This window comes from Chrysemys picta, chromosome 2, assembly GCF_011386835.1.
Source record: "Chrysemys picta bellii isolate R12L10 chromosome 2, ASM1138683v2, whole genome shotgun sequence".
Taxonomy (NCBI): Eukaryota; Metazoa; Chordata; order Testudines; family Emydidae; genus Chrysemys; species Chrysemys picta.
In genome coordinates, this window is record NC_088792.1 from 268725048 (window position 1) to 268752766 (window position 27719).

Below are 27719 nucleotides of genomic sequence, written 5' to 3' on the forward strand. Positions count from 1 at the left end.
GTCGTATACAACTGAGCACAAGGTGTACTGAAGCTAGTAGTATTTATAACTGCCCTTCTTATAACATGCAGTGTTATATCCTCTTCAGTACAAAGAGACTTAATTAGGATGGGATTTTCAGAAATACTCACAACTCTGCTCCCATTAACGTCAATGGTAAAAACATCACTGGGAGAAGAGCTGGAGTAAAACTGAGCTCCCATCCACAAGGTGAGTTCAGATTTAAATCTGATCTCTGAAGCACCATGCACACCTGTGGTGTTGTGAATGTGAGATACAAAGGAAACCCAAAGAATTTTAGGTCAGGAGCTGCCAGTGAAATCCACAACATTGCACTGACAGTTTCCAGATGAACTGTTGCTGAGAGAGGTTAGAGCAGGGGTGGGGCAAACTATGGCCCGGGGGGGGGGGGGGGGTGCACCCAGCCCTCCAGACGGTTTAATCTGGCCCTCGAGCTCCCATTGCGGAGCCGGGTCTGGGGCTTGCCCCACTCCGTGTGGCTCCTGGAAGCAGCAGCATGTTCTCCCTTCGGCTCCTACACGTAGAAGCAGCCAGAGGGCTCCGCACACTGCCCCACCCCCAGGCGCCACCCACGCAGCTCCCATTGGCAGGGAACTGTGGCCAATGGGAGCTGCAGGGGTGGCACCTGCGGACAGGGCAGTGTGCAGAGCCGCCTGGCTGTGCCTCTGCTTAGGAGCTGGAGGACAGACATGCCGCTGCTTCTGGGAGTTGCTTGAGGTAAGCACTGCCCGGAGCCTGCACCCCTGCCCCCCTCCTGCGCCCCAACCCCTGCCCCAGCCCTCCAAACCCCTCGGTCCCAGCCCAGAGCAGCCTCCTGCACAACCAACCCCTCATCTCCACCCCCACCCCTGAGCCCACACCCCCAGCTGGAGCCCTCACCCCCTCACCCCAATCCCCTGCCCCAGCCCAGAGCCCCCTCCTGCACCCTGAACTCCTCATTTCTGGCTCAAACCCAGAGCCCGCACCCCCAGCTGGAGCCCTCACCCCATCCCACACTCCAACCCCCAATTTCATGAGCATTTATGGCCCGCCATACAATTTCCTTACCCAGATGTGGCCCTTGGGCCAAAAAGTTTGCCCACCCCTGGCTTAGAGGATACAGTCAAAAAGTGAACTCCAATGTATTAAGAATAAACTCGGAACAGGCTTTTCTACATCATTAGGGAGGTAAACTACTAGAATTATTCCAGAGAAATATCAACTAAGGAGTGAATTAATAAAACAGCATTAGCCTCAGGCTGGACGAATCCTTTTCACACCCAATATTTCTTACCTAACATGATTCATTATAAAATTTCTTATTTAACATGATTCATCTTAGGCAATGTTTTCAGCTCTTCATATAAGCTGCACACATAGTCTACTGTGTTTTGAATGATGCTTTTTGGATGAGTTTATACTAATGGTAAAAATTACTGCTTCCCCTGAGCCTTCCCCTCAGAGACGGGAACGCTGAACTTAGAAAATATGCTAACATGGAGATAAAAGTTTCTGATGGAAGAGTTGGGTAGTTCCTGAAAGAAGATGCATCTATAGATACAACTGGAGCAAACGGGTTAATATAGGTTTATTATTCTCAGAACTATTACATATAAGGTGTGTGGCTCTTCCTTTGAAATCAGCCAGCTCCTGCTTGCCTTATTCATTTAGTGCCCGATCCATTTCTCATTAGTCAATGGAGAGTCTCATTAACTTAGTATGAGTTGGAGCTGGCTCCTTCTGCTTACTAGATACTCAAAACTACAGTGTTGCTTGCAGGATAGACTGATACTTCAGTAGGATTACTCATAACAGAAAAACCAGCAAAATTTGGCTCAGTGTCTACATAGCCTTTTGCATTAGTTTAAATAAATTGATTCAAGATGGCTCCTTTGGCTAAAGTGATGCAACTTTGAATACGGACAGTTCTCTCTTTTTGTGTGTGTCTGTGTGACGTACAACCAGAGTAATACAACACAAAAGCCCAATGTAAAGGTACAGATTTTGAAATATTCAAACATACTTGCTGTTTAACACCATATTAGGAATACTAGTTAATGCAACAAGGTACACATCTCAGCTGCAGGGCTTCCACTGCACACATGTCAGAATTCTTGTTTGTTTTGTTTTTTGTTGGAAGACACTTTAATAAGATGGGATATTATAGTAAAAAGACCCCTGTCCCCTCACTCTGACAAGGTGAAAGAGTTGTGTGACTAGGTGAGGGATTTTGAATAAGATTCAAGTGGTAGATTTGACTCATTGCTATCTATACAAATACCCAAACTATCACTAGGCTTGTTGGAATTAACTTTTATATAACGGATTTGGTTCACACTACTCCCTTTAGGGGGGTAATCAGCTTGACAAGGTTCTTGAAGGCTTCAGAGACAGTTGTGATAACACTGTTTATCATACCAAAGACAGAGGACTGACATTAAGTTACTTGCATCTCATCTGGAAAACCAATCTTGTTAATACATGTGGACAATAGGGTTGAACAATATAATACAAAAGCTGTTGGCATCATCTTTGCATTGTTCTCCAATTCCTCATGGACAAGGTTAACACTGACTTTATGTTCTCTTTTCTTCCAGCTTCACATGGCTGTGTGGCCAGGTTCACCGGAACTTCCTTTCCAAGTTCACTGGCCAAGTTGTAGAGCTCTTTGATGAAGAGTTTCGACACCTCTATGCTTTGTCCAAGCCAGTGATGGGACTGAGCTCTCCCACACACACAGTGCCCTTCTTGCTAAACACGAGCACCACCACCCAAGGCAGCCTCACTAGCAGCAGCAACCAGGGAAGTGCCAATACTCCTTCAGATCCATTCAGTAGCTTGTCGGCCAATAGCACATATCAAACCAAACAACCCCCCAGCACTCACGGGTACAGCAGCAACCCAACATCACAGTCACCACTTCATAGAGGTAACTCCTTCCATGGCTACACCTCATTCATGTCAACCCAACCATGGAAGACCATCCAGACCAACTACTATCAGTGGCAGCATGTTGCTGACACCCCAGCACTCCTTTATAATAATGTTAATATCTACAAACCTATGCGACTTAGACAAGATGATGTAAACAGGTCAAGATTAAACCCATTGTGGTGATGCCTTCACAAAGCTAACCCGATTACATAACCACCTTGTTTTGTATTGCAAACAAATGTATTGAAGATTCATTTTAGCAATAGCCTGAACAGCATAGAAATTATGTATAATATAAAATGGGGAGACTTGCAAGATTGTGTTCACTCTTTATTTTCTTTCAAGCCCAAGGGATGATTGTATGTTTCAGTCACAAAGGACAATCACCACCAAATGTTTCTCAAATTAATAAAACCTAAGTCTGCTAGCACTGAACCCTTGCATATATGAGGATACTGTTTAGGAACAAAAGTAGTAGCATTGTTTAAAATGTCGGCAAAAAGAACAGGAGTACTTGTGGCACCTTAGAGACTAACAAATTTATTTGAGCACTTCTTGGGATGTAGCCCACGAAAGCTTATGCTCAAATAAATTTGTTAGTCTCTAAGGTGCCACAAGTACTCCTGTTCTTTTTGCAGATACAGACTAACATGGCTGCTACTCTGAAACCTTTAAAATGTCGGTTACATAATGTATTCGTGGTCAGGTGGTTAGCATTGCCAAATGAAAGTGGATAAAATAACAGTTTATTATGATGATTTGTATGTGCTCGTGAAATCTTCTATTTACTCACTAAAGATACTGACAGCAGCACTGCAAGTTCTCTCATTCCCTGCCAACATGCCTCAAGTGATCCTTCCTGACTTGGAAGGATCACTTGAAGAGCTGAGAGTAGCACAGCCTCCATCTCCATTTGGTCTTTGACATCTCTGCTGAGACTGGTAATAAGGGTGCCAGCTGTTGCCGTGCTTTCTGTGAATAGACCTGTTGTGATGTTCCTCTGGTGTTATCTGGACCGTTGATCTGCTAGGTCACTCCAATCCTTGACTCTGGGAGCCAGCCTTACCCTCAGGGCCAGCTCTAGTTTTTTTTGCTGCCCCAAGCAAAAAAAAAAAACTCTCTGAGAGCAAAGTGCCGCCCCTGGAATGCCGCCTCTAGAGTTGTGCTGCCCCAAGCGCGTGCTTGGTTTGCTGGTGCCTAGAGCAGCCCTGCTTACCCTGCTCTGCTGTGAGAATCCCCAATCCCGGGCTGGTCACACATAGCCTCTAGCACGTAAGCTGCTGCCAGCTACGTGAGCGAGCACTTTTGGCCAGCCGCTGCTTGGATTGTGAAACCGAATGACACGAGCCAATATCTCCGATCCCAGACACAACCCTAGGAACCTCCGTCTTGCAGTTTCCAGTTATGCTCACTGGACACTGCAGGCTTATATGAGTTCATCAATTTAACAAAGAAATTGATATGTGCCTGGCTTGTTATCCCAAGGGGAGTCTCTGACACACTTCTACCTGAAACAGTGCGTTTGGTTTGAATAAATAAATGTATTAACTATAAAAGATTGACTTATAATCACTTAAAATCTAAGCACAACAAGTCAGATTTGGTCAAATGAAATAAAAGCAAAATGCATTCTAAGCTGGTCTTAACACTTTCAGTGCCCTTACAAACTTAGATGCTTCTCACCACAGGCTGGCTGGTTGCCCTTCAGCCAGGCTCTCCCCTTTGATCAGCGCTTCAGTCACTTGGTGGTGATGTCTAGATGGAGGTGGGAGAGAGAGGAAGACCATGGCAAACTTCACAGGCACCAACTCCGTGGGTGCTCCGGGGCTGGCGCACTCACAGAAAAGAATTAGTGGGTGCTTAGCACCCACTGGGGAGATCAGCTGTTGGCAACTGCCAATCAGCTATTTGGCATGCGCAGCAGCCCCCATCAGCTCTTTGGTTGGTTGTGGCCAATCAGCTGTTTGGTGCAAAGTCCCCGCCTATCAGCTGTTTCCCCTGTGGCTGCTGAAGCTCCCAGCAGGCTCCCACCTCCCACTGCAGACAGGTGAGAGTCCTTTTAATTTTCAGGGCAGAGGGAGCTGGGCTAGGGGGGGCAAGCAGCCAGGGCACGGCAGCTTCTGGGCTAGCTGCAAGGGGAGATGGGGTGGGCAGCTTCTCAGCTGGCTGCAGAGGGGAGTACGGGCCAGGGTGTTTCTCGAGGACCAAGCCAGCCATTCTCAGCCCACGCTGGTGTCTCCCCCAGGACCTGTGCCCCACTCCAGCCAGGAGAAACCAGCTGCAGATCTCCCTAGTGCTGGGCAGGGGGACAAACTGAAGGACATGGCTCCTTTAAGAAAAGTTTGCCCTTGTGTCTGATGAGTGAACTGGGCTGGGGCCAGCAGCTTGCCCTCCCCCCATGCTCCCTCCAGCCAGTCAGGTGTGCCCAGCCCCAGCCAAAGGTGAGAGGGGCTTCACTGCAGCTCCAGCCCCAGGTGCAAATGAGTAGCCGCCCCCAGCCCAGACCCAGCCTGTGCCCAGACCCCTCCTACAGGGGCTCTGGGAGCTCCCAACCCCTACGGTTCTGACCCAGGTCCCGGGGCTCCGCATCCCTTCCCGTGTGTGTGGAGGGACAGGAGGGGGCAACACACCACCAGTACTTCTAGCCGCTTCCTCCCTGCAGGCTCTTCTCCATGGCTGGCTCTCATGCCTGGTAAAGTAACGCTTGCCCAGCTCAAAGCTGTGCCTCCCCGGGCCAGATCAAGCCTGCCTGAGGGGCTTTTCCTCCCAGAGAGGAAGTTTATTCCACCCCTCCTCCCCAGTCAGCATCCACTCCTCCCCGCATCAGGAAGGATGGATTTCCTTCCCCTGGATCCACCCCCCACCCCCTCCAGCTCCCAAGAAATTCCTTCTGTTGCATCCACCCCCCTGTATCAGCTTCAAGTCAGGAGAGGCTGCTTTGCTTCATCTTGGGACACCTGAGCTCCTCTTGCATCAGGATGCTGCAACCTGGTTGAGGAAGCAAACCCCCTCCCCACACACACCTTTGGCCATGGTCCCACCAGGGGCTCCCCTCTCACAAAAGTTGCAGAGTGTGTGAGGGAGTCAGTGAGTGAGCTTCAATGGGGTGGGGGGGCTGCAGCCCAGGGGACTGGGAGGAGCTGGAGTGACAGCAGCCACACAGCAGGATGAATGAATGGGCCATTTCTATGCTGGGCTGTTGAATTAAATTTCTCTCCCTGCCTCAGGGGGGGTAGTTTCTGGGCTGGCCACAGGGGGTGGGGGAGACAGAGCCACTTTGAGTGCGTGGGTGGGAGTGGACACTAGCCAGAGCCACCAGGAGGTGGGGAGCAGAGAGAGAGAGAGAGAGAGAGAGAGATGGGTGGAGAGCAAGAAGAGGGAAACATCAGGAAGGGGAGATACCAGTGATAGACACTTTCAATAACTAGAATGAAAGTGTATAAATATGCTGAAAATAGCCTCCCCTCAAAACTGGCAGAGCACCCCTCCAGCACACACACCTTGCCCTTACGGCAGGAGAGGGCAGAAAGGAATGAGCGGCAGGTGGGAGGCATTTAGGGAAGGGAATCAGCAGGCAGGAGGCCTTCGGGGGGAGTTGGGAGATGGGGCAGAGCAGGGGTAGGAAGAGGTGGAGTGGGGGTGGGGCCTTGGGGAAGGGGGCAGAGCCAGAATGGGGCACCCACCAGCAAAACCAAAAGTCAGCACCTATGGCAAACGTCTCTCCCTTTTATCAAGTTCTTTCTTCCCTCTTGGTTTTGCCCCCTGCCCCCTTCAGAGTCAGGTGAGCATTACCTCATCGCAGTCCCAAACTGACCAAAGGAAGGGGGGTGACTCACTCGAGAGTCCAACAGATCCTTTGTTGCTGCCTAGGCCAGTATCCTTTGTTCCTGTGAGGCTGAGCTGGGTTTGTTCCATACATGCCCCGATGAGGTGTGAACTGCCTTTCTGTTCCTGGAGAGTTTTACCTGGGCTTGTTTTAAGCCATGAGGACACATTTTCAGCCTCATAACTTTATACATGAAATTACAACCTGTAACATTACTATAACAACAATGCTCAGTGCATCATGAGCCTTCCGAAGACACCTGACAAACTTTGCATCCGATACCAGACAATCATATAATAAGGATGAACATGGGGGTACAGGGTGTTCCCCGAGGTACAGTGTGTCACACCTGTTAACTATGAATTGGATTGAGACCACCAGCTTATGTTACACAGGTCACCAGAAGCCAGTAGATGGTAACAACTTTCAGTTACTATCATCTTTGGCTAGCTTTAATCCATTAACCTGTACGTAAAAAGCTTTCTAACCCCTTAGCCCAGTACCACCTATTCTCTCATCACAGTTAGTTACACAATTGGAAACTGAAACCTCCCATTTAGGAGAGAATCATAGAATATCAGAGTTGGAAGGGACCTCAAGAGGTCATCTAGTCCAACCCCCTGCTCAAAGCAGGACCAATTCCCAACTAAATCATCCCAGCCAGGGCTTTGTCAAGCCGGGCCTTAAAAACCTCCAAGGAAGGAGACTCCACCACCTCCCTAGGTAACGCATTCCAGTGTTTCACCACCCTCCTAGTGAAATAGTTTTTCCTGATATCCAACCTGGACCTCCCCCATTGCAACTTGAGACCATTGCTCCTTGTTCTGTCGTCTGCCACCACTGAGAACAGCCGAACTCCATCCTCTTTGGAACCCCCCTTCAGGTAGTTGAAGGCTGCTATCAAATCCCCCCTCATTCTTCTCTTCTGGAGACTAAACAATCCCAGTTCCCTCAGCCTCTCCTCATAAGTCATGTGCTCCAGACCCCTAATCATTTTTGTTGCCCTCCGCTGGACTCTTTCCAATTTTTCCACATCCTTCTTGTAGTGTGGGGCCCAAAACTGGACACAGTATTCCAGATGAGGCCTCACCAATGTCGAATAAAGGGGAACGATCACGTCCCTCGATCTGCTGGCAATGCCCCTACTTATACAGCCCAAAATGCCGTTAGCCTTCTTGGCAACAAGAGCACACTGTTGACTCATATCCAGCTTCTCGTCCACTGTGACCCCTAGGTCCTTTTCTGCAGAACTGCTACCTAGCCATTCGGTCCCTAGTCTGTAGCAGTGCATGGGATTCTTCCGTCCTAAGTGCAGGACTCTGCACTTGTCCTTGTTGAACCTCATCAGGTTTTTTTCGGCCCAATCTTCTAATTTGTCTAGGTCCCTCTGTATCCGATCCCTACCCTCTAGTGTATCTACCACGCCTCCTAGTTTAGTGTCATCTGCAAACTTGCTGAGAGTGCAGTCCACACCATCCTCCAGATCATTAATAAAGATATTAAACAAAACCGGCCCCAGGACCGACCCTTGGGGCACTCCGCTTGAAACCGGCTGCCAACTAGACATGGAGCCATTGATCACTACCCGTTGAGCCCGACGATCTAGCCAGCTTTCTATCCACCTTACAGTCCATTCATCCAGCCCATACTTCTTTAACTTGGCGGCAAGAATACTGTGCGAGACCGTATCAAAAGCTTTGCTAAAGTCAAGGAATAACACATCCACTGCTTTCCCCTCATCCACAGAGCCAGTTATCTCATCATAGAAGGCAATTAGGTTAGTCAGGCACGACTTCCCCTTCGTGAATCCATGCTGACTGTTCCTGATCACTTTCCTCTCCTCTAAATGTTTCATAATTGATTCCTTGAGGACCTGCTCCATGATTTTTCCAGGGACTGAGGTGAGGCTGACTGGCCTGTAGTTCCCCGGATCCTCCTTCTTCCCTTTTTTAAAGATGGGCACTACATTAGCCTTTTTCCAGTCATCTGGGACCTCCCCCGATCGCCATGAGTTTTCAAAAATAATGGCTAATGGCTCTGCAATCTCACCCGCCAACTCCTTTAGCACCCTCGGATGCAGCGCATCCGGCCCCATGGACTTGTGCATGTCCAGTTTTTCTAAATAGTCCCGAACCACTTCCCGTTTCTAGAGGACAATTTTATCTTGAAAACATTTGCATAGATTCGGACTGGAAAATAATGTCCAGTAAAGGAGATGGACGGTCTGAAAGCAAAATCTTACCAATCACACACCTTACAGATATTAGGCTTAAAGGGCTCAATTCATCCTAGAGGATGAATCTATTATAACTGCAGGGATCTTCGAAGTCCTCCCAGTGGTCATTTGGTTAAATGAGAAGATAATAGACAGCAATTGGCAGTCAAGAGGTGCTGTGTGTCTGTAACTCTGATTGAAGTCAGTGGCCATTACAGGTGTTAAGCCCCTCTAGAGATCATGCCCCAAAATGGCATATCCTATATTTGAAAGAATCCTTGGAAATGATGGAAGTTTCAATAACTAGGAGGAAGGCATAAAACAATCATAAGGCAATTCAGGCGGCATACATAAAGGATATTCTATTTAATTTGTGCAAAAAAAGTTAAATATTCTGCACACAATATTTTAAAATTCTGCATATTTTATTTGTCAAAATAACAATATAATCATGCCAGTTTCAATTATTTCGGTAATTTATTTCAAAATACCTGTCACAAATATGTCTAACAAACAAAGAAGATTCGGAAAATGTTTTTTGACAAATAGATTCCTTACTAGGCATACGAATACAGAACTTTGAGTAATAATTCATTTAAACTACAGTACAAACACATTTCCTGCATCCCTCAGAAGCAGTGCAAAGGCTTGTGGGAGTCAGGGGTAATGGAGGAGCTGGGAGAGAGGGAAGTAATTGCTGGCCAGGAGCCTGGGAATGAACCCGGAACGTTGTTGAGTGTGGGTGGGAGAAGTATGGAACGTATGTTTGTTTGTTTTTGGGGGGTGGGGGAGGGATTGTTAGGGAGTTGGGGAGCCTCCCCCATGCAGACCCTAACACCCAGCCTCTCCCATTCAGGCACATCTGCCCCTGTACCCATATGTCCTGCTCCTCCCTCCCCATGTCTCTGCACCCCCACTCAGCCACCCCTTCTCCCTTCAAACCCCTGCACCACCTCTCAGCCACTCCCCTCCACCCTGTCCCCATATAGCCCTGCACCCCCACTTCCACATTCTCATCAGGCCCTGCATCCCAACTCCCATTCAGCCCCTGGCTCAATGCTGTTACCCCACTAGCTCCTGTGCCCCTTTTCTAATCTGTCCCCCCACTAGCCCTTCTGAACCCCCCAGCAGACCCATGTGCCCATCCCTCTCATATCCTGTGTCCCTTCACCTGGCCCCATGGGCAGGGTGCTGTGAGGAACACAGCCTCTCCTTCTCCCTGTCTGAGGCTGGCTGCTCCAGACCGCAGCCAGCTGCCCTCTCTTCTGGCGCCACAGCCACTACTGGAGGGCAAAAGGTGCAACTGCAGTCTCTCTCTGGCAGAATCTATTTTCTGGGGAGAAAACACAAATCTACGGAGGACATTAATTCTGTGCATGCACAGAAGTGCAGAATTCCCCCAGAAGTAACACTAGGCAATAGATTTTTGCAGTAAGATCTTCAAGCATTTCCAGAGTATAAACACCAAGGAAGAAATGGAATTGTTTGAGGTGGTGCAAGGAAAGGGAGTGATCAGAAAATTTCCCCCGACAATGAGTTGTTAGGTTGTAGAACAATCTCCCTTAGGAAGCTCCTTCTTACCTAGTAAAATGGACAAAACACTAGAAAATGCATTGCAGGGAACAGTTCTGCACTAGCAGGAAGATGGTCTCTGACTATCTTGGCCTTTTCCACCACTAACATCTATGATAATGATTAGAGCACAGAACTGTGTTGATAAGCCACTGACTAAAATTGCAATTCTTTGTATATAGCAAAAACATTTTGTGGCATCTGTTTTTATTTGATTTTCATTGACACCTTGTTCTGTTATCTACCAATAGCCATCAGGACAACCATAACCTATTCTCTTTGTAAAACAAATTTTAGAGACCTCCATTAAACTCCCTTTGTGAGCAATGCTTTGCTTATTCCTTTCCTCTTAACTTGTGCGGCTTGTACCATCTTTTCCAGTAGCATAACTTGTTTCTATATAGTCATAACCAAAACTGAATGAAAAATTAGATTTTATTTCCACTGAAATCGATTAAGCCCATGTAGCCTATTGGCCTACTTAGGGTGCTAATGTGTTCTGTTCATATCTTTAATAGAGATGTGCCAAAGGGGTCAATAAAATATTTTGGTAGTGCCAGCTTTGTAATTCAGTTAGTGTAAATGCAGCTGCCAGAGAGAGCTTATTGCACCTGTGTTCTGGTATTTATATTACCTACGAGACCCAGTCAGGACTAGGGACTGCGTAAATACTTATTAGAAGACAAGCCCTAGCCCAACAAGCTTACATTCTAGGCTTAGATCTCTAAAGTCTGTAGTGGCTTTACATTTATTTCCACTTCCAACTCAAAGTATGAAGTTTTATAAGTTAATCTTTTACTGACTTGGGTCCTGCATATCTTTTTTTGGTGCAGTAGAAACCTGCTGAGAGAGCAGGAGGCTGGCTATAGAGGGTACACAGTAGAGGTCCTTCTACTCTAGAACTTGCTTCACCCTTTGGAAGGCCTGTATATTTACAGGATTTTCTGAGGAGATGGAGCGTGGTTGGGGAGTTCTTCCTGGTAAGCAAATCGATAAACAATTTTCCTTGTTACTGTGAACTCCTAGGCCGGGGACTGCAGTTTACAATTTCAGCAATAAATTAAGCCAAACATCCTAAACAGGCTCCCACAAGCTAAACTGGCCAATGATCAACAGCACATGTAATTACAAGCAGCTGCAGAAGTGTCCCAACTTTCAGCAAAGCCCGATAAAGATACTGACACACCACTCACATTTGCTTGAGGAGAAAGGCTCATGTAAACAACACCATGAGACTCCACTCCAACTCTGCTAATTGTGGCAGTGAACAACTGATTATGTCTGCCATAAATCAGAATCACTGCATTCAAATGCTTATTAACAGTATTAAAAAGCATATAGTTAGATTGTGCTCTCATGCAACAATCACTTTAGAACCATTATAACTAGCTTTCTATAAATCTTCCTATCCAAAAGTAGAAACTGACAGTCAATGAAGTACATATAGTTGTGTGTAAGCATCAGTTTATTCAGTGTCCTCTTTAAAAGAGCCCAATGAAGTGTTTTAAAAGTAAAGAATACACATGACTAAAAGGAATACTTGGTTATATTTAAGTATTCTTGACAAAACAACTACCTTTCACAACAAGCTGCCCAGGATGTGGTTTATGAACATTAAGTTACAAAACCACCATAAATAATTTGATATGACATGGAGGCAATTTTTTTTCCCCCCAGGAGAAGCCCAATACTTAACTTTTACTGAACACAAATGATTACTGAGTATTACGGGCAACTCTGAACAATTGTTTTAAAGTTCTGAACTCCATTTAAAATTACCAGAGAAGCGTGGTTTTGAGTGTGGGATTACAGTTCAGTGAATTTGTTTTTAAAAGCTTCAGCATTCTTTAGTACATTGAAAAGAAAGGCAAGCACAAGATAAGGAAAATCCACAAGACAACAAAATCATTATGCTGAAAGAGTATATTTTGATTTGGTAACAGTTAATGAAAAATTAATGAGAACAGAATACATTCAATGTTTGAAGAGGAGTAGGGAATAATTTTTTTTTTTTTTTAATTAAGAGCACACCTTGGTTGCCTGGAATGCAAACTATGTTGATCAGAGAAAACCAAATAAAGATCTCTGCCTTTTCCAAAGCACAGAACAAGTCCAAACCATGTAATTTCACTGCTTTTAAACTTACAGCAAACAGGTGTCTGGAGTCATTATAAACTGAAGGTTTAACATGAAAAACTGTACAGATGAGAGAACTGTTTGCAGTAGGATCAACACTGCATTTCTCTCTCACACAATTTCACAAAGGGTACTATCAGACTAAGTTCTCTCCAATATGCATAGCCTCAGAAACTTAGTATTCTGAGCCCTCTGCACAAGCAAAAGTGGAGATGTATAGTGAGTTCTACACTTGCACAGAAAACCCATTAGTCTTGAAGAGAGACTCTCTGTACAGACCAGAAGGGACATTTTAGCATTACATTTTTAGAAAGTCAGAGAGTTGCTCCTTATTGAAAATATTCTGAATACAACTTAATATATTAAGGTTCCCAGCTATCTGAATTTGAATAGTAGAAATCTCTCTACTTATAAAGAAATACTAATTTTAAAAACAAACCCACCAGAGTTTAAAATAAGAAAGTGCTAATTCCACAGTTCTAAATACAGCAAGATAAAACCAAATACTGAAGAAATTTCAGGCTAGATATTTGTGGTGAGATTCCCCTAAGGACTTCAGAGCTGCAAAGAAATCCTAGGTGAGGTGTGCCCAAAAAGTAAACTTTGTGATGTTCAGTGTTGCAATATGCCTTTGAAGGCTAAGAATGTCACTTGCCGTGGCCCAGTTTTAAACTGGATCTGTTACGTCTATTGGAAATGCTGTAGCACAGAAAGAAAAAGCCAACAAGTATGCAAGGAGACTGATTATTATAAATGCAGCCAATGTTCTTAAAAGATATAGAATCACGTTACTTTAAAAATAAAGTAATATGAACTTTATTCCATAAAAGTTATTCCGTCATCATTGGAGGTAGAGAAGATAAAAAAATAAATACAACAATACCCTGTAAATTACTTATGCTGGAATATATATATCTGGGAAGAATTGTCTGTCAAAGTGACAAACTGTCTTGGAGCTTTTTGAACCATTTGCCTTCAAATTCTATAGCTGATGTAGTTACCAAGGATGTCAGTGCTGAAGGGCCTACACATTTTATCTCTCCCTGAACATCCTCTTTCAGTTTTTCTGGAATGAGATCCTCTCCCATAACCTGCAGGTGAAATAAAAAGGGGAAAAAAAAGCACAGAAAAATTACCAGCAGTGAAAATAATACATTCTACAGTAAACAAACATATACTTACATCTAGGAACACTAATAATACAACCGAGCTAAAATTTCCAACTCATGGTCAAACTGTTCACCTACTGCAGTGTGCAACAAGAATGGGACACTGAAGTCCCATTGCTCACAGAATGAAAGTGAGAAACCTCATTGCCAAATATAAATTCAAGTAATTCACACATGGCAGCAGCAGCAATATTTTGATTTTCCAGGAAGGCGGGAATTATACCAAGAAATGCATGGGAAGGGAGACATTTCCTTTCCCAGATTTCTTTGTGATGTACTAGATAATCTGCATACTATTGCCCTCTAATGGATGGAATCAGTCCTGCTCTAATGTGTCAGCTTGCAATGGACTTGCCTTTTAGTGGCTGATTAAATAAAAAGTATAAAGCCCTACTAGTGACAGCAAAAGGAGATTCTCCTTGAGTTCAAAGTATATAGATGCCTATGTGTCTTGAGCTCAACACCACAAAATCCTTTGAGGCTGCATGTTTGTAATCTCTATGAACTCAGACATGGAATATATACCCACTCTTATGGAACCATCTAAAACGAGTGTAGAACCTAGTACACAGAATAAGACGACAAAAATTAATACTGTTAAAATAATTATTGCAAGGAAGTTTGTTTGGTTTTCTGAAAAACTAATAAGAAATTGGAGTGTTTAATAAAACTCCATGCGTTCTCAGTTTGTTGCATGTTTATAATTTTCTCTCCTGCATACGTTTTTCTTAAAATGAAACCTGTATTCTAATCAAAGCAAAAACAATCAGGTAATAACAGAATACCCCAAAACAACATGCACCTCTTCAGAGTACCTGCAAATGTAAGTCTGAAGAATCGGTGCTAACATAATGCCCCCTCCCCAATCCCCTGGAACATTTCCATTAGACAAATCTCTGCAGACTAAGTGGATCAATATAAGACAGTGTCTATGAACTCTTGTTTCACAATGAAATGGTACACTCACCTCAGTAATCAACAACAAGGATTCTTCCTTTAAACCAAAACCTTTTACTTTGTCTTCAGTTTCCCGCTGAACCTTTAAATTCTTCTCCAGAGCAAAGGATGACTGTTGCAACTGTGTAATCTGAAGTAAAAGCCTGAAAGTAGAAAGTCTCAATGAAGATATGCAGCCAATTCAGAGAAGTGCCAACTGTCAAAAATATTAAAAAGACAACACGAAATCAAGACTTTTAAAGTATTGTTTTAAAACAAACTTTTTCTTGGGATTTTTAACCAGGGAAGCAAAGAAAGAGGAGAAATCTGTATACATCTATGCAGGTTATATTATGCTCAACACCGTAATACGAGATACACCATGATTTGATAGGAGATACCCAGCTTCAGTGTACATCCTGTGCTCAATGTCTGATTTCAGACTTAACAAGAAAGCAGCATCTTGCTGCATATAGAGATATCACTGTAAACAGAAGAGATAGAAACTTTAGTTTTAAGACAAAAAGGCACTTTAGATTCTGAAGAATCTCACAAGCTCATGCTCATTTCCACATAAACCAGTCCTCAAATGTAGTTCTAAAATCTTTTACACCTATATCCATTTCAGAGGAAGTGCTGCAAGCCTGGGCATAATGCTTTTAGTACATTTATAGACAAGCTCTTTCACCAGCAGAAGTTAGTTCAATAAAAGATATTACACCTCACCCCCCTTGTCATTCTGAAGTGGGGATTTTATATAAAGTCCACAGTTTTAGAACAGAACCTTATTCGCTGGGGGGGTGAAATTCATAGGAACATCTCTCCCAAGGAGAAATTCACCCCATGTAGAGGGCCAGTCAAGACCCATGCATCATTTATGTCTCACTTAAGCCCAGAAAAGCCTAAGAATGCAGTGCGACTTCCATTGGACATAGGCCTTGTGCTGGCACTCTGCACAAGGATGAATTTCACCTAGGAAGAGATTTAATATGCAGATGTGTGTATATCTAAAAATAAACTACAACATTTGAAGACACTGGGACAAAGTTAAACTATAGTGTTTACAAACACCTGATACTGAACTCTGTGCATGAAACATGATGCAAAGCATATCTTTACCTTGAATGTAGTTTTAATACAGTAACTCCTCGCTTAACGTTGTAGTTATGTTCCTGAAAAATGCGACTTTAAGCAAAACGATGTAAAGCGAATCCAATTTCCCCATAAGAATTAATGTTAATAGGGGGGGTTAGGTTCCAGGGAAATTTTTTTCGCCAGACAGAAGACTGTATTTTTATATACACACACACAGTATAAGTTTTAAACAAACAATTTAATACTGTACACAGCAATGATGATTGTGAAGCTTGGTTGAGGTGGTGGAGTCAGAGGGAGGGATATTTCCCAGGGAATGCCTTAATGCTAAATGATGAATTAGCAATTGGCTGAGCCCTCAAGGGTTAACTCATTGTTGTTAATGTACCCTCACACTCTACAAGGCAGCAGGAATGGAGGGAGGGGAGACAGCATGGCAGGCAGACACAGACACGGTATATGTGTGTGTGTGTGTATGTATGTGAGAGAGAGAAAGAGATGCACATTGCCCCTTTAAGTACGCTGACCCCACTCTAAGTACACAGCCTTGTTAAGTAGATCAGCAAACTGAGATGGCAGCTGCTGCCAGGAAGCTCCCTCCGTCCTGAGCCCTGTCATGTGTCCCCCCTGCTCTACGGAAGATGAAGTAAGCAGGGTGCTGGGGGGAGTGGGCCTCGCTGACATAGCGCCCCCTCTCCTCCCACACAGCAAGCAAGAGGCTCCCGGGAGCAGCTTCAAGGCAGAGGGCAGGAGCAGCACAGGGCAGTGGGGGGAGGGACAGCTGAACTACCAGCAATTGATAGCCTGCTGGGCAGCTGCCACACGGGGAACTTAGGGGAACGGGGAGCTGATAGGGGGCTGCCGGTCCACTCTAGTTCCAAGCCTCCCACCAGCTAGCTGCAAAGGGCTGCTTTTCCTGCAAGCAGTGGACAAAGCAGGCGGCTGCCAAACGACGTTATAAGGGAGCATTGCGCAACTTTAAATGAGCATGTTTTCTAATAGATCAGCAGTGTAAAATGAAACAACGTTAACCAGGATGACTAAGTGAGGAGTTACTATATAACAAATAAGTGTTCTCTCTCTTGTGCATCTCTAGAAAAACAAACTTAAAATTGTCACATTGTCTCAGTCTTGGTACAGTTGAAAATATAAATTTTAATATACTTTTAGAGTTCTTAATCCCCCCGCCCCCTCGACGGACAGTTATACCTCACCCGTTCTGAGGTGTACACTGAACATTTTAAAATTCCACAGGATGACTAACATATTCAATGACTTACGAAATCTTGGATTCCCCAACAATGAGGGAAATATTTAAATTGACAATATCAAATTTTGATATTAAGGTTTACGAATACTACATTTAAAAAAAAAATCTTTTTGGACTAAGGGTAGTTAAGGTTATCCCTTTAATTATATATTTAGTTACCTTGTTCTAACAAAGGAGGCACATGCCTTTATCCAAACATCTTTCAATGCTTCCTGTCCCCAGAGCTCAAAGGTAGCATGTTTCATTTTGTCCCGTGTTTCACATTCTTCTGTGATATGGAGGGATCCCTCTACCATGTGGCTATCACTGTAAGATACTGAGTTGTCTCTGGTTGTTTTTATAGAAAGTGTTGACCAAACGTCTTCTCTCCCGCTGAGCGTTTTGTGACATTGAAGGTTCATTTCTTTTCCAAACAGTCCTGGTGAGGTTTGGAAAACTTGGTCAATTGCAGTACAATCTTTGCATTGAACAAGTTTCATTTCTGAAATGGATGACGGAGGCAGAGTCTGTAAACAGCTCATATAAGCCTCAGCAAGTAGCTTCCAGTTCCATGGGTTAAAAGGATGTAAGGAAATCAGTTGCTGTAGGCATGTGATCTTTTCCTCTATATTTTTCAGGTGACAATAAATGGCAAACTGCAGGTTGAGGACAGTTGTTAAATGATCTGTGTTAGTTGCCCCATTTCTCTAGAAACAAATTATGACAGATTAAACACAGTAGAATGGACACAGTCATCATTATTCAGGAAGATATTTTTTCCAGTGATGGACAAATCCCTCCCTCCCGCTCTCCGCTTATGATTTCCAAAATTAATTATCCAAATTCTGTTAAATATTTTTAAGATAAGCTGATATAATTATGTGCAATCAGCTACAGTAGATTCAAAGAATGCACTCCCCTAAGTGGTGCCTTATCCGAACCTGACAGTATCATCCTTGAATTTTATCACTTATCTTTTTTATAGTTTTATACTGCCACCCATCGACACAGTATCTGAATGCCTTCCACATAAAACAATAGCAAAAGCAAAATCCCTAGTGGACTTCATGGACTCTCTGGCACTTCTCCTTTTACAGGATCAGAACTCTGCATGGGGTAAGATTTTTGGAGGTGTGTGGAAGGGGTTGGTAGTAAATGCTTGGGAGTAAGAGGGGTGTTCAAATTGGGGGTGCCACTTACGGTGAAAAGGTATGGACTATTCATTTACCCCCTTTCTTAATTACATTAATCCTGGCCAGCAGAGCAAATAATAATAATAATAATATATGGAGATATACCTATCTCATAGAACTGGAAGGGACCCTGAAAGGTCATCAAGTTCAGCCCCCTGCCTTCGCTAGCAGAACCAAGTACTGATTTTGCCCCAGATCCCTAAGTGGCCCCCTCAAGGATTGAACTCACAACCCTGGGTTTAGCAGGCCAATGCTCAAACCACTGAGCTATCCCTCCCCCCTAACCACTGAGCTATCCCTCAAGATTCTACTCCTCTCTAAGATTACCATCAACACTTCTGTGGCAAAGTGTTTTTTGCACTGAGCGCACACAAAGGAGTTATTTTATAGGAGAAGGAAATTTTTCCAGAAAATAGTATGTGTAAAAAAAGAGTACTGATCATGGTATGTAGGTGTTGCAGGGGGTGGGGGGAAAGGACTGCATAACTAACCAGTTTTTCTGCAATATCCAGAGCCTCCTTGTGCCTTCCTAGGTGAGCTAAACACCGAGCCTGGCCCTCTTGGACATCTCTTCTCATTGCAACGTTACTGGAAGGTAACAGCAGCAAGCAGCTCGAGTACTCATACAGGGCTTTCTAGTAGGATGTTTGCAAAAATAAAAGTTAAAATGAAAAGCAACAGGATATAGGACTAAGCAGAACTAAACGAAAAAGATCAAAAGCTATAACTTGAATATGCACCACAATTACAGCTATAATCTGAGTGGATAGGAATTTGAAAATCAAATTAACAACTTATTTTGTTTAAGGTGACCTGCCAAGTACTTTGAAAAAAATGGGCCTGAGCTGGTTTTTTGGAGGGGGTGTGGAGGGAAACGGTGAACGTCTTTATTATGTATAAATATTAATAAGGATGATGAATATAAAAAGTGTTAAACCCAAGCCTTCAGACTGATGAACAATCTCCACTATCACTGACGTAAATGAGGTATCAGAAAACATCTGGAGAAATCTGTTCTATAACTCAGCTGATAAGTCAATCCTTACAAAATATATTTGATTACAGAAACCATTTTTCATTTGGACCCAGTCTGTTTTAAGTGGAACCTGCTATATTTCAAGTTTTGAGCCTTATCTGCTTGAGGTTCCCCTTAAGAACTACAGGACAAACATTCAAGCTGTCGATGCAGAAAGCTTCAATTATCCAAGACCTCAATCTGACTTATATCCCCGTTTCGCAGAAAGTACTGGAACCATGAAAATACCTGAAACTCTTGTTGTCTGTATGCCAAATCACCTCTGAATTTTTTGGCAGTTAGAATTTCAACATCGTCCTCGCTGTTTGCGTCCTCACAAAACCACTGTAAACACAAAGGAAAATATTCAAGTGTATTGTGGAAATTGAAGTTATGATTTTCAACTTGGCTATTAAGCAGTTTACAACAACAACTACCAGCGTCTGGACTGAGTAGAGTATTTCAGGATGAGACTACACAGCAGTAGATTTGTAAGTGGAGTCACAGCATGAGGGCCAATGCAGCCATTATATTTAGAACAGGGGCAGTCAAACTATCTAGCCTTTGAGCCATTTTAAGCTGGCCCGCGAGCTCCCGCTGGGGAGCAGGGTCTGGGGCTTGCCCCACTCTGGCGCTCCAGCCAGGATGCTGGGTCGGGGGCCGCACCCCGGTGCTCCAGCTGGGGTGCTGGGTCGGGGGCCACACCATGCGGCTCCCAGAAGCCGCGGCATGGCATTGCTCCGGCTCCTACGCGGTCCAATGGCCGCCTCTGATGCTCCAATGGGAGGTGCAGGGCCGGTGCCTGCAGATGAGGCAGCGTGCAGAGCCACCTGACCACGCCTTCGCATAGGAGTTGGAGAAGGGACATGCCACTGCTTCCAGGAGCAGCTTGAGGTAAGCGCCGCTTGAAGCCTGCACATCTGAGCCTCTCCCCACACCCCAACTTGCTGCCCCACCCTTGAACCCCCTCCTGCTCTCCAAACTCCTCGATCCCAGCCCAGAGCACCCTCCTGCACCCCAAACCTCTCATCCCCAGCCCCACCCCAGAGCCTGCACCCCTAGCCAGAACCTGCACCCCTTCCCGAACCCCTGCTCCAGCCCTGATCCTCCTCCCGCCCTCCGAACCCCTTGGTACCTGCCCGAGCACCCTCCTACACCCCAAACTCCTTATCCCCAGTGCCATCCCAGAGCCCGCACCCCCAACCAGAGCCCACACCCCTAACCAGAGCCCGCACCTCCAACCCCAATTTTGTGAGCATTCATGGCCCACCATTCAATTTCTATTCCCAGGTGTGGCCCTCAGGCCAAAAAGTTTGCCCACCCCTGATTTAGAAGCTACCACACCAAGCTCATAAACAAGTAAGTTCACCATAATGGGTAAAGATAATACTGCATTAAATGCAAACATTTATGGTACAATAAGTTAAGATTGCGAACCAGACATCTAAAAAAAATAAGGAAATTAAAAAGCTAAGGTTTCAACAGCAATTTATCTCAGGTATGTTACACAGCCTATGTATTTTATAGCAGGGGTTCTCAACTTATTTCTTTCTGAGCCCCCTCCCATCCCCCCCAACATGCAATAAAAACTCCATGGTCCAGCAGTGCCACAACAACTGCTTTTCTGCATACAAAAGCCAGGGCCGGCATTAGGGAATAGCAAACAGGGCAGTTGCTTGGGGCCCTATGCCACAGGGACTACCGCAAAGCTACATTGCTCAGGCTTCAGCCCTTGGTGGAGGCCTCGGGGCTTCAGCCCCAGGCAGTGGTTTTCGCCTTTCTGCTCTAGGCCCCAGCGAGTCTAATTCTGGCCCTGATTGACGGACCCCCTGAAACCTGTTCGCAACCACCTAGGGGCCCCCGGACTCCTTAAGAACCACTGTTTTATAGCATACCTTAAGTACTGGCAGGCTGAAGTGTATAGTCAACAAATAGAGTAGAAATCTAAACTTTTCAATTTCCTGATTCACATTCTTGGTTTTCTGAATTTTAATGTTGCATTCACAGTCATTTTCGCTTTTTTTCCCCCTAAGAAAGATTAGAGATATGCCACTGAAAAGTTTTCACAAAGTTCTGCTCCTTCTAAAGTGCCATAGCAGCATGACTATTCTATTCGACAGATTCTTATACCCTCCTCATCACCATAGTATCCGAGCATCTTCCAGTCGTGCCTTATCACCATAACTAACATTTGCCATGTGTGGTTCATTCTCTCTCTCATCCTCTCCTCAGGATGTGTTCAATGGAGAGTTTGGTTTGATAGGGTGTGGGTGGAGGCTAGAGGGGTGTGTTTTTTTAAATGTACATGCCACTATATATTTATGTTAGAGCAGACAAATGGCCTAAACTCTGAAACACTGTAAAGACTACTCTCAAAGCCAAAATGGACTATCTGCCATCAACACTCATTTTACCATGAAAATTTTACTCATTTTGGACACCATGAAAAACTGTATGGATTATTATTTGTATTACCATAGGAGCCTCAGTCATGGACCAGGATCCCATAGTGCTAAGTGCTATACAAACACAGAACAAAAAGCCCCAGCCCTGAAGAGTTTACAATCTAAGAAATGGATAAAGGTCTAATGCACATGTATGAACACTGCAGGCCCCATTCTGCTCTCATTTAGACTAGGCACTGCAAGAACCCCATCCCCTAACAGTGCCCTAGCCCAGCCCCTCCCCACAATGTCCCTCCACAACAGTGCCCCTCAATCCAGCATCCCAACAGTTCACCTGACCCAGCCCCCCAGACACAGTATCCCCCCAGCCCAGTCCGTACTGCCCGTACAACAGTCCTTAAGATTGCCACCTTTCTAACTGCTGTTAACCAGAGCCCTACAGGCCCTACTCCTGCTCTGCCTCTTCCCCTAAACCCCCATCCTGTTGCTCATTGGACGTCTCCACATCCCTCCCCCCAAACTGGGCTCCCTCTGCTGAGCAGGAGCTGGTGCTGGTTAATGATCTGGTGCCTCCCCCTGCTCTGCGGTAACCAGACTGTTGGTGTCCAGTCAATACATCTGACTGGATACTGCCAGGTCCCCTATTCAACTGGACTTTCCCTATATGGCACCCAGACACAGAAGCCAAAAACTTGACTGTCTGGGTAAACCCCAGACAGACGGCAACCATAACATGGCCCCCAACTCCCCAACAGTACCCCCCAGCCCAACCCTCACTGCCCATACAACAGTGACCCCCAGCCCCCTAACAGTCAGCCCAGCCCCCCCACCCCAGCCCCCACTGCCCATACAACAGTGCCCCCCAACTCCCCAACAGTACCCCCCATCCCAAACCTCACTGCCCATACAACAGTGACCCCCAGCCCCCTAACAGTGAGCCCAGCCCCCCCACCCAAACAGTACCCCCCAGCCCAACCCTCACTGCCCATACAACAGTGACCCTCAGCCCCCTAAGTCAGCCCAGCCCCCCGCCCAAACAGTGCCCCCCCAGCCCAACCCTCACTGCCCATACAACAGTGACCCCCAGCCCAGCCCTCACTGCCCATACAACAGTGACCCCCAGCCCAGCCCTCACTGCCCATGCAACAGTGCCTCCCAGCCCCCTAACAGTGACCCCACAGCCCCCACTGCCCATACAAGTGCCCCCCAGTCCCCTAACAGTGACTCCCCAGCCCAACCCTCACTGCCCATACAACAGTGACCCCCAGCCCCCTAACAGTCAGCCCAGCCCCCCCAGCCCAGCCCTCACTGCCCATACAACAGTGCCCCCCAGCCCAGCCCTCACTGCCCATACAACAGTGACCCCCAGCCCAGCCCTCACTGCCCATGCAACAGTGCCTCCCAGCCCCCTAACAGTGACCCCACAGCCCCCACTGCCCATACAAGTGCCCCCCAGTCCCCTAACAGTGACTCCCCATCCCAAACCTCACTGCCCATACAACAGTGACCCCCAGCCCCCTAACAGTGAGCCCAGCCCCCCCACCCAAACAGTACCCCCCAGCCCAACCCTCACTGCCCATACAACAGTGACCCCCAGCCCAGCCCTCACTGCCCATGCAACAGTGCCTCCCAGCCCCCTAACAGTGACCCCACAGCCCCCACTGCCCATACAAGTGCCCCCCAGTCCCCTAACAGTGACTCCCCAGCCCAGCCCCCACTGCCCATACAAGTGCCCCAGCCTCCCTGCTCCTCGTGGGCCCGGCGGCAGAGGAAAGTCCCCGGGGGCTCCCGCGAGCCGCCGCCCCTCACCTGAGGCTCGCAGCGCTTGGCGGTGTAGGCCGCGCAGCCGCCGCCCCGGCCCCCGTCCCTGCTCCGGGCGAACACCGAATCCTCGAATTCGAACCCGAACCCCAGCGCCAGCTCCATCGCCTCCGCAAACCGGCCTCCTTGGCCACAGAGTCTCCGGCTAGAGCGCCCCCCGTCCCGGAACGGATAAAGCCCTGGCTAGAGTGTCCCCTGCTGAGCCTAGCCAGAAGGAGATGCCCCGCAGCGGCTAGTGTGCTCCCCCACGGGGACCATAGAGAAGCGCGGAGCCGCGGCAAGAGTGCCTCCCCTGATGGGGTATTGGGCAAAAATCAAGGAGGACGCGGCTAGAGAGTCCCTCCCTGGCTATAGAGAGGCACTGGCGGCAGCTAGAGTGGCACCCCGTGCTTGCGGTAGCCATCTCGGATTCGGGCAGGGCGCTCCAGGGGCGGCGCTGGCATTGAGGGGGAAGAGCCGAGACGCTGATGGGAACCGAGCAGTCTGAGGGCATTGGGTCAGGCACTGCGCCCCAGGGACTGCAGCTCCCGGCATGCAACACACCTTCCTCTGCCAATGGGGGTGTGTCAGACGCGGAGATTACAACTCCCAGCATGCAATGCTCTGCGTGCTGGGGAACTGTAGTTCTTTCCATGCCCCGTTGCATGCTGGGAGCTGTAGTCTGAGGCTTTGCCAGTGCTGCCTGTGGGCGGTGTATGGCCCGCGGGCTCCCTGTGGCCACGCATGGGTCATAGGCAGGATAGGAACTGCTCTCAGAGACACATGGGCCTCGCACCACTTTCTCTTTTATCCCCTGCCGGAAAGGTTAATATTTGCATTAGCACCAGCCACCAGAATCCAAGATTAGTAGGAGCGTTGCCAGCAGATTGAGGGAAGTGATTATTCCCCTCTATTCGGCACTGGTGAGGCCACATTTGGAGTATTGCATCCAGTTTTGGGACCCCCACTACAGAAAGGAAGTGGACAAATTGGAGAGTGTCCAGCAGAGCGCAACGGAAATGATTAGGGGTCTGGAGCACATGATTTATGAGGAGAGGCTGAGGGAACTGGGATTGTTTAGTCTCCAGAAGAGAAGAGTGAGGGGGGGTTTGATAGCTGCTTTCAACTACCTGAAGGGGGGTTCCAAAGAGGATGGAGCTCGGCTGTTCTCAGTGGTGGCAGATGACAGAACAAGGAGCAATGAAAGTTGCAGTGGGGGAGGTCTAGGTTGGATATTTCACTAGGAGGGTGGTGACGTACTGGAATGGGTTACTTAGGGAGGTAGTGGTGGAATCTCCCTCCTTAGAGATTTTTAAGGTCAGGCTTGACAAAGCCCTGGCTGGGATAATTTAGTTGGTATTGGTCCTGCTTTGAGCAGGAGGTTGGACTAGATAACCTCCTGAGGTCTCTTCCAACCCTAATTTTCTATGATTAGGGGCCCGAGTATTACCATGTGCACAGGTAGGGAGGGTACTTTACCACAGTGCAGGGGTTCTTAAACTTCTTCTTTCTGAGCCCCCCCCGCTATATAAACTCCACAGCCCACCTGTGCCACAACAGCTGGTTTTCTGCTTATAGAAGCCAGGGCTCACATTAGGGGGTAGCAAGCAGTGCAGGTGCCTGGAGCCCCAAGTCACAGGGGCCTCCACAAAGCTAAGTTGCTTTGGCTTCAGCCCCTGGTGGCGGGGCTCAGATCCCCAGGATTCAGCCCCATGCAGCAGGACTTTAGCTTTCTCCCCTGGGCCCCAGTGAGTCTAACACTGACCCTGCTTGGTGGACCTCCTAAAACTTGTTTGAGGCCCGCACAAGGTGCCCCAGACCCCTGGTTGAGAACCACTGCCTTAGTGCACAGGCATCAGGGAAATGGGAAAGGATTTGCATCCAGCTCTAAGTGTGGGCATTTCCTGTTTGAATTTCTGAGTTTGTGAAGAAGGGGTTATAATGGTCACTGTCTGGTAACTGCAATGGGAGCAACCAAGTGGCTGCTGTTATAAACAGACCTACAGCAAATGCAAACCTGTAAAAACCAACACCCGGGTCTTTCTCGTAAGAGCAGACAGATAAAAGACTCACCCAGGGCAGAACTTCAATGTTAATGTCTCTCCCCCTCCCCTGCCAATAATGCAGTAATATATACATCTTAGAAAAGGGTTTTTATTTAAGGTAAAAAGAAAAACGTACTTAAACTTCGCATTTCTATAGCCTTACCTGTAACAGGCTTCAAGACTACAGGGAGGCGAATACATCTGGATGCACACTTTTGCATTTAACTTTCCAGTTTCCTAGTCAGACTTATCTGACTTGGTCTTTGCAATATAAACTTATTTCTCTTTTAAAAACTAACTGTAGTTTTGATGCAAAGAAAACTAAAGCAGTTACATTTTTCTACATAGAGTCATGTGTAAAGGGACATGGTAGATAGCTAGATTTAGTCCTAAACTTTCTGGGGTTTTTTGTTTGTTTGTTTTTAAAGTTTCTCTGCTTACTGTGATGACAGTGAGAGAGGGGAAGTGACAAGTCATTGAAGCGAAGGAAGTCAAGGCTTGATATCTATAATAAACATGTAGTTGGGGGGGGGGGGAGAGAAATGGAGCCATCCTTGTACAGTATAAAGGATTATTTTTTGTCTTTACAATTTGCTATTAAGCATGGCAAGTGAGTGCTGCCTCCCTGGTTACGAGAGCTATGTGTGTAAAGTGAGTACATCCTAAAAATTGTTGGATCTGTTATAACCCAGGAGCCTGCCAATTAAGACATGGACAGAGAACTAAGTGACCCTGCCAGCAGGTAGGGGATCTTGGGGGACTACTACTGCACTGGTGGGGTGTAAAATAAACTTTATTAAGAAAATGCAAAAACAGGGAAAATTTAATAGTGATGGGTATAGGGTTTGTTAAGGTAGACAATTGGGGAGGGGTTTCTTTTAGTAAATAGGATAGGGGGTTTCAATAGTGGGGTACAATACAGTTGGTAAACAATTAACACTGAAGTATAAATGTAACAGGTAGCTAACAGTTTCTATGTAAAGGGTGTGTCACAGCAGCATATAACCAACTGACAGTTATGGGTAAAATGTGTTAAATAACCAACAACTCTAGGTAAAAATGTGTCACAGTGGTGTAAACGTAAAATGTGAGGGGTGTTAGAGAGAAAAAGGGTAACCAATGGGGTTTTATGCTAGACTTTAGGAATACAATTGAGGTCTGGCAGCAGTAGGAGCAGGGTGAGCACGTGGGGGAAGGGATTAAGAGAGAAAGAGAGAGAGAGACACAGAGAGCAGACAGGCTGCAAGTTTAAACAGTAGAGAGACTGCAACGAGTGACTGGGGAGCCAGGTTTGGCAAGAATTTATTGTAATAGTTAGCGAACTCAGTGACTGAACCTATGACATGGCTTCAACTTTCTCCAGTGTCTTATGCACAGTCCTTTAGCATCTGTGATGTGTCCACGGTATGTAACTACTTCCTTGAAGACCTCACATTTGTCTGGATTCACCTGTAATCCATATTCTTCCAACCTTTTGAAAACTTGTGCCGGATTCTTCAAATGATCTTCGTCACTGGATCTGGTGATAATGTCATCTAAGTAACAGCTTGGTCTGTTTCCCTGTGGCAGACTTCCGGGGTATGAGTCGATTATGAGTCCAAATATGAGTCGATTATACTGGAAGAAGCCTTTTTCAGTGTTGATGGAGAGGAATTTCCTCAACCCTTCTTCTACTTCCATTTGACTCAATTTTTTCCAATCTTCCCTCATAGGTCATGTTTTCTAGACCTTTAGTCATTTTTGCTGCTCTTCTCTGGACTTTCTCCAATTTGTCCACATCCTTCCTGAAATGTGACGCCCAGAACTGGACACAATACTCTCATTGAGGTCTAATCAGCACAGAGTAGAGCGGAAGAATTACTTCTCATGTCTTGCTTACAACATTCCTGCTAATACATCCCAGAATGTTAGTTTTTTTTTTGCAACAGTGTTACACTGTTGACTCATATTTAGCTTGTGATCCACTATGGCCCCCAAATCCCTTTCCACAATTCTCCTTCCTAGGCAGTCATTTCCCATTTTGTATGTATGCAACTGATTGTTCCTTCCTAAATGTCCTTATTGAATTTCATCCTATTTACTTCAGACCATTTCTCCAGTTTGTCCAGATAATTTTGAATTTTAATCCT

General features: G+C 46.1%; 2 protein-coding genes across 3 annotated transcripts in view; one reads left to right on the plus strand and one right to left on the minus strand.

The window, feature by feature from the left end:
- The window catches only part of FAM83A (family with sequence similarity 83 member A), a 28602-nt gene extending 25142 nt beyond the window's left edge, over positions 1–3460 (plus strand). For both annotated transcript variants that reach the window (XM_065586080.1, XM_005288824.4), the window contains exon 4: positions 2598–3460. In XM_065586080.1, the coding sequence (XP_065442152.1) occupies positions 2598–3117 (520 nt within the window). In that variant the 3' untranslated portion in view covers positions 3118–3460. The remainder of the gene's footprint in view (positions 1–2597) is intronic.
- Positions 3461–12452: 8992 nt separating this feature from the next.
- C2H8orf76 (chromosome 2 C8orf76 homolog) lies at positions 12453–24149 on the minus strand. Its single transcript, XM_005288762.5, has 6 exons — positions 23555–24149; positions 19590–19685; positions 18817–18960; positions 17313–17839; positions 14820–14952; positions 12453–13774 (listed from the first exon to the last, which is right to left on the minus strand). Exons 1-6 carry the CDS (start codon positions 23669–23671, stop codon positions 13616–13618), a joined length of 1176 nt encoding a protein of 391 aa, XP_005288819.2. The 5' UTR covers positions 23672–24149; the 3' UTR covers positions 12453–13615.
- Between the last annotated feature and the right edge of the window lie 3570 nt (positions 24150–27719).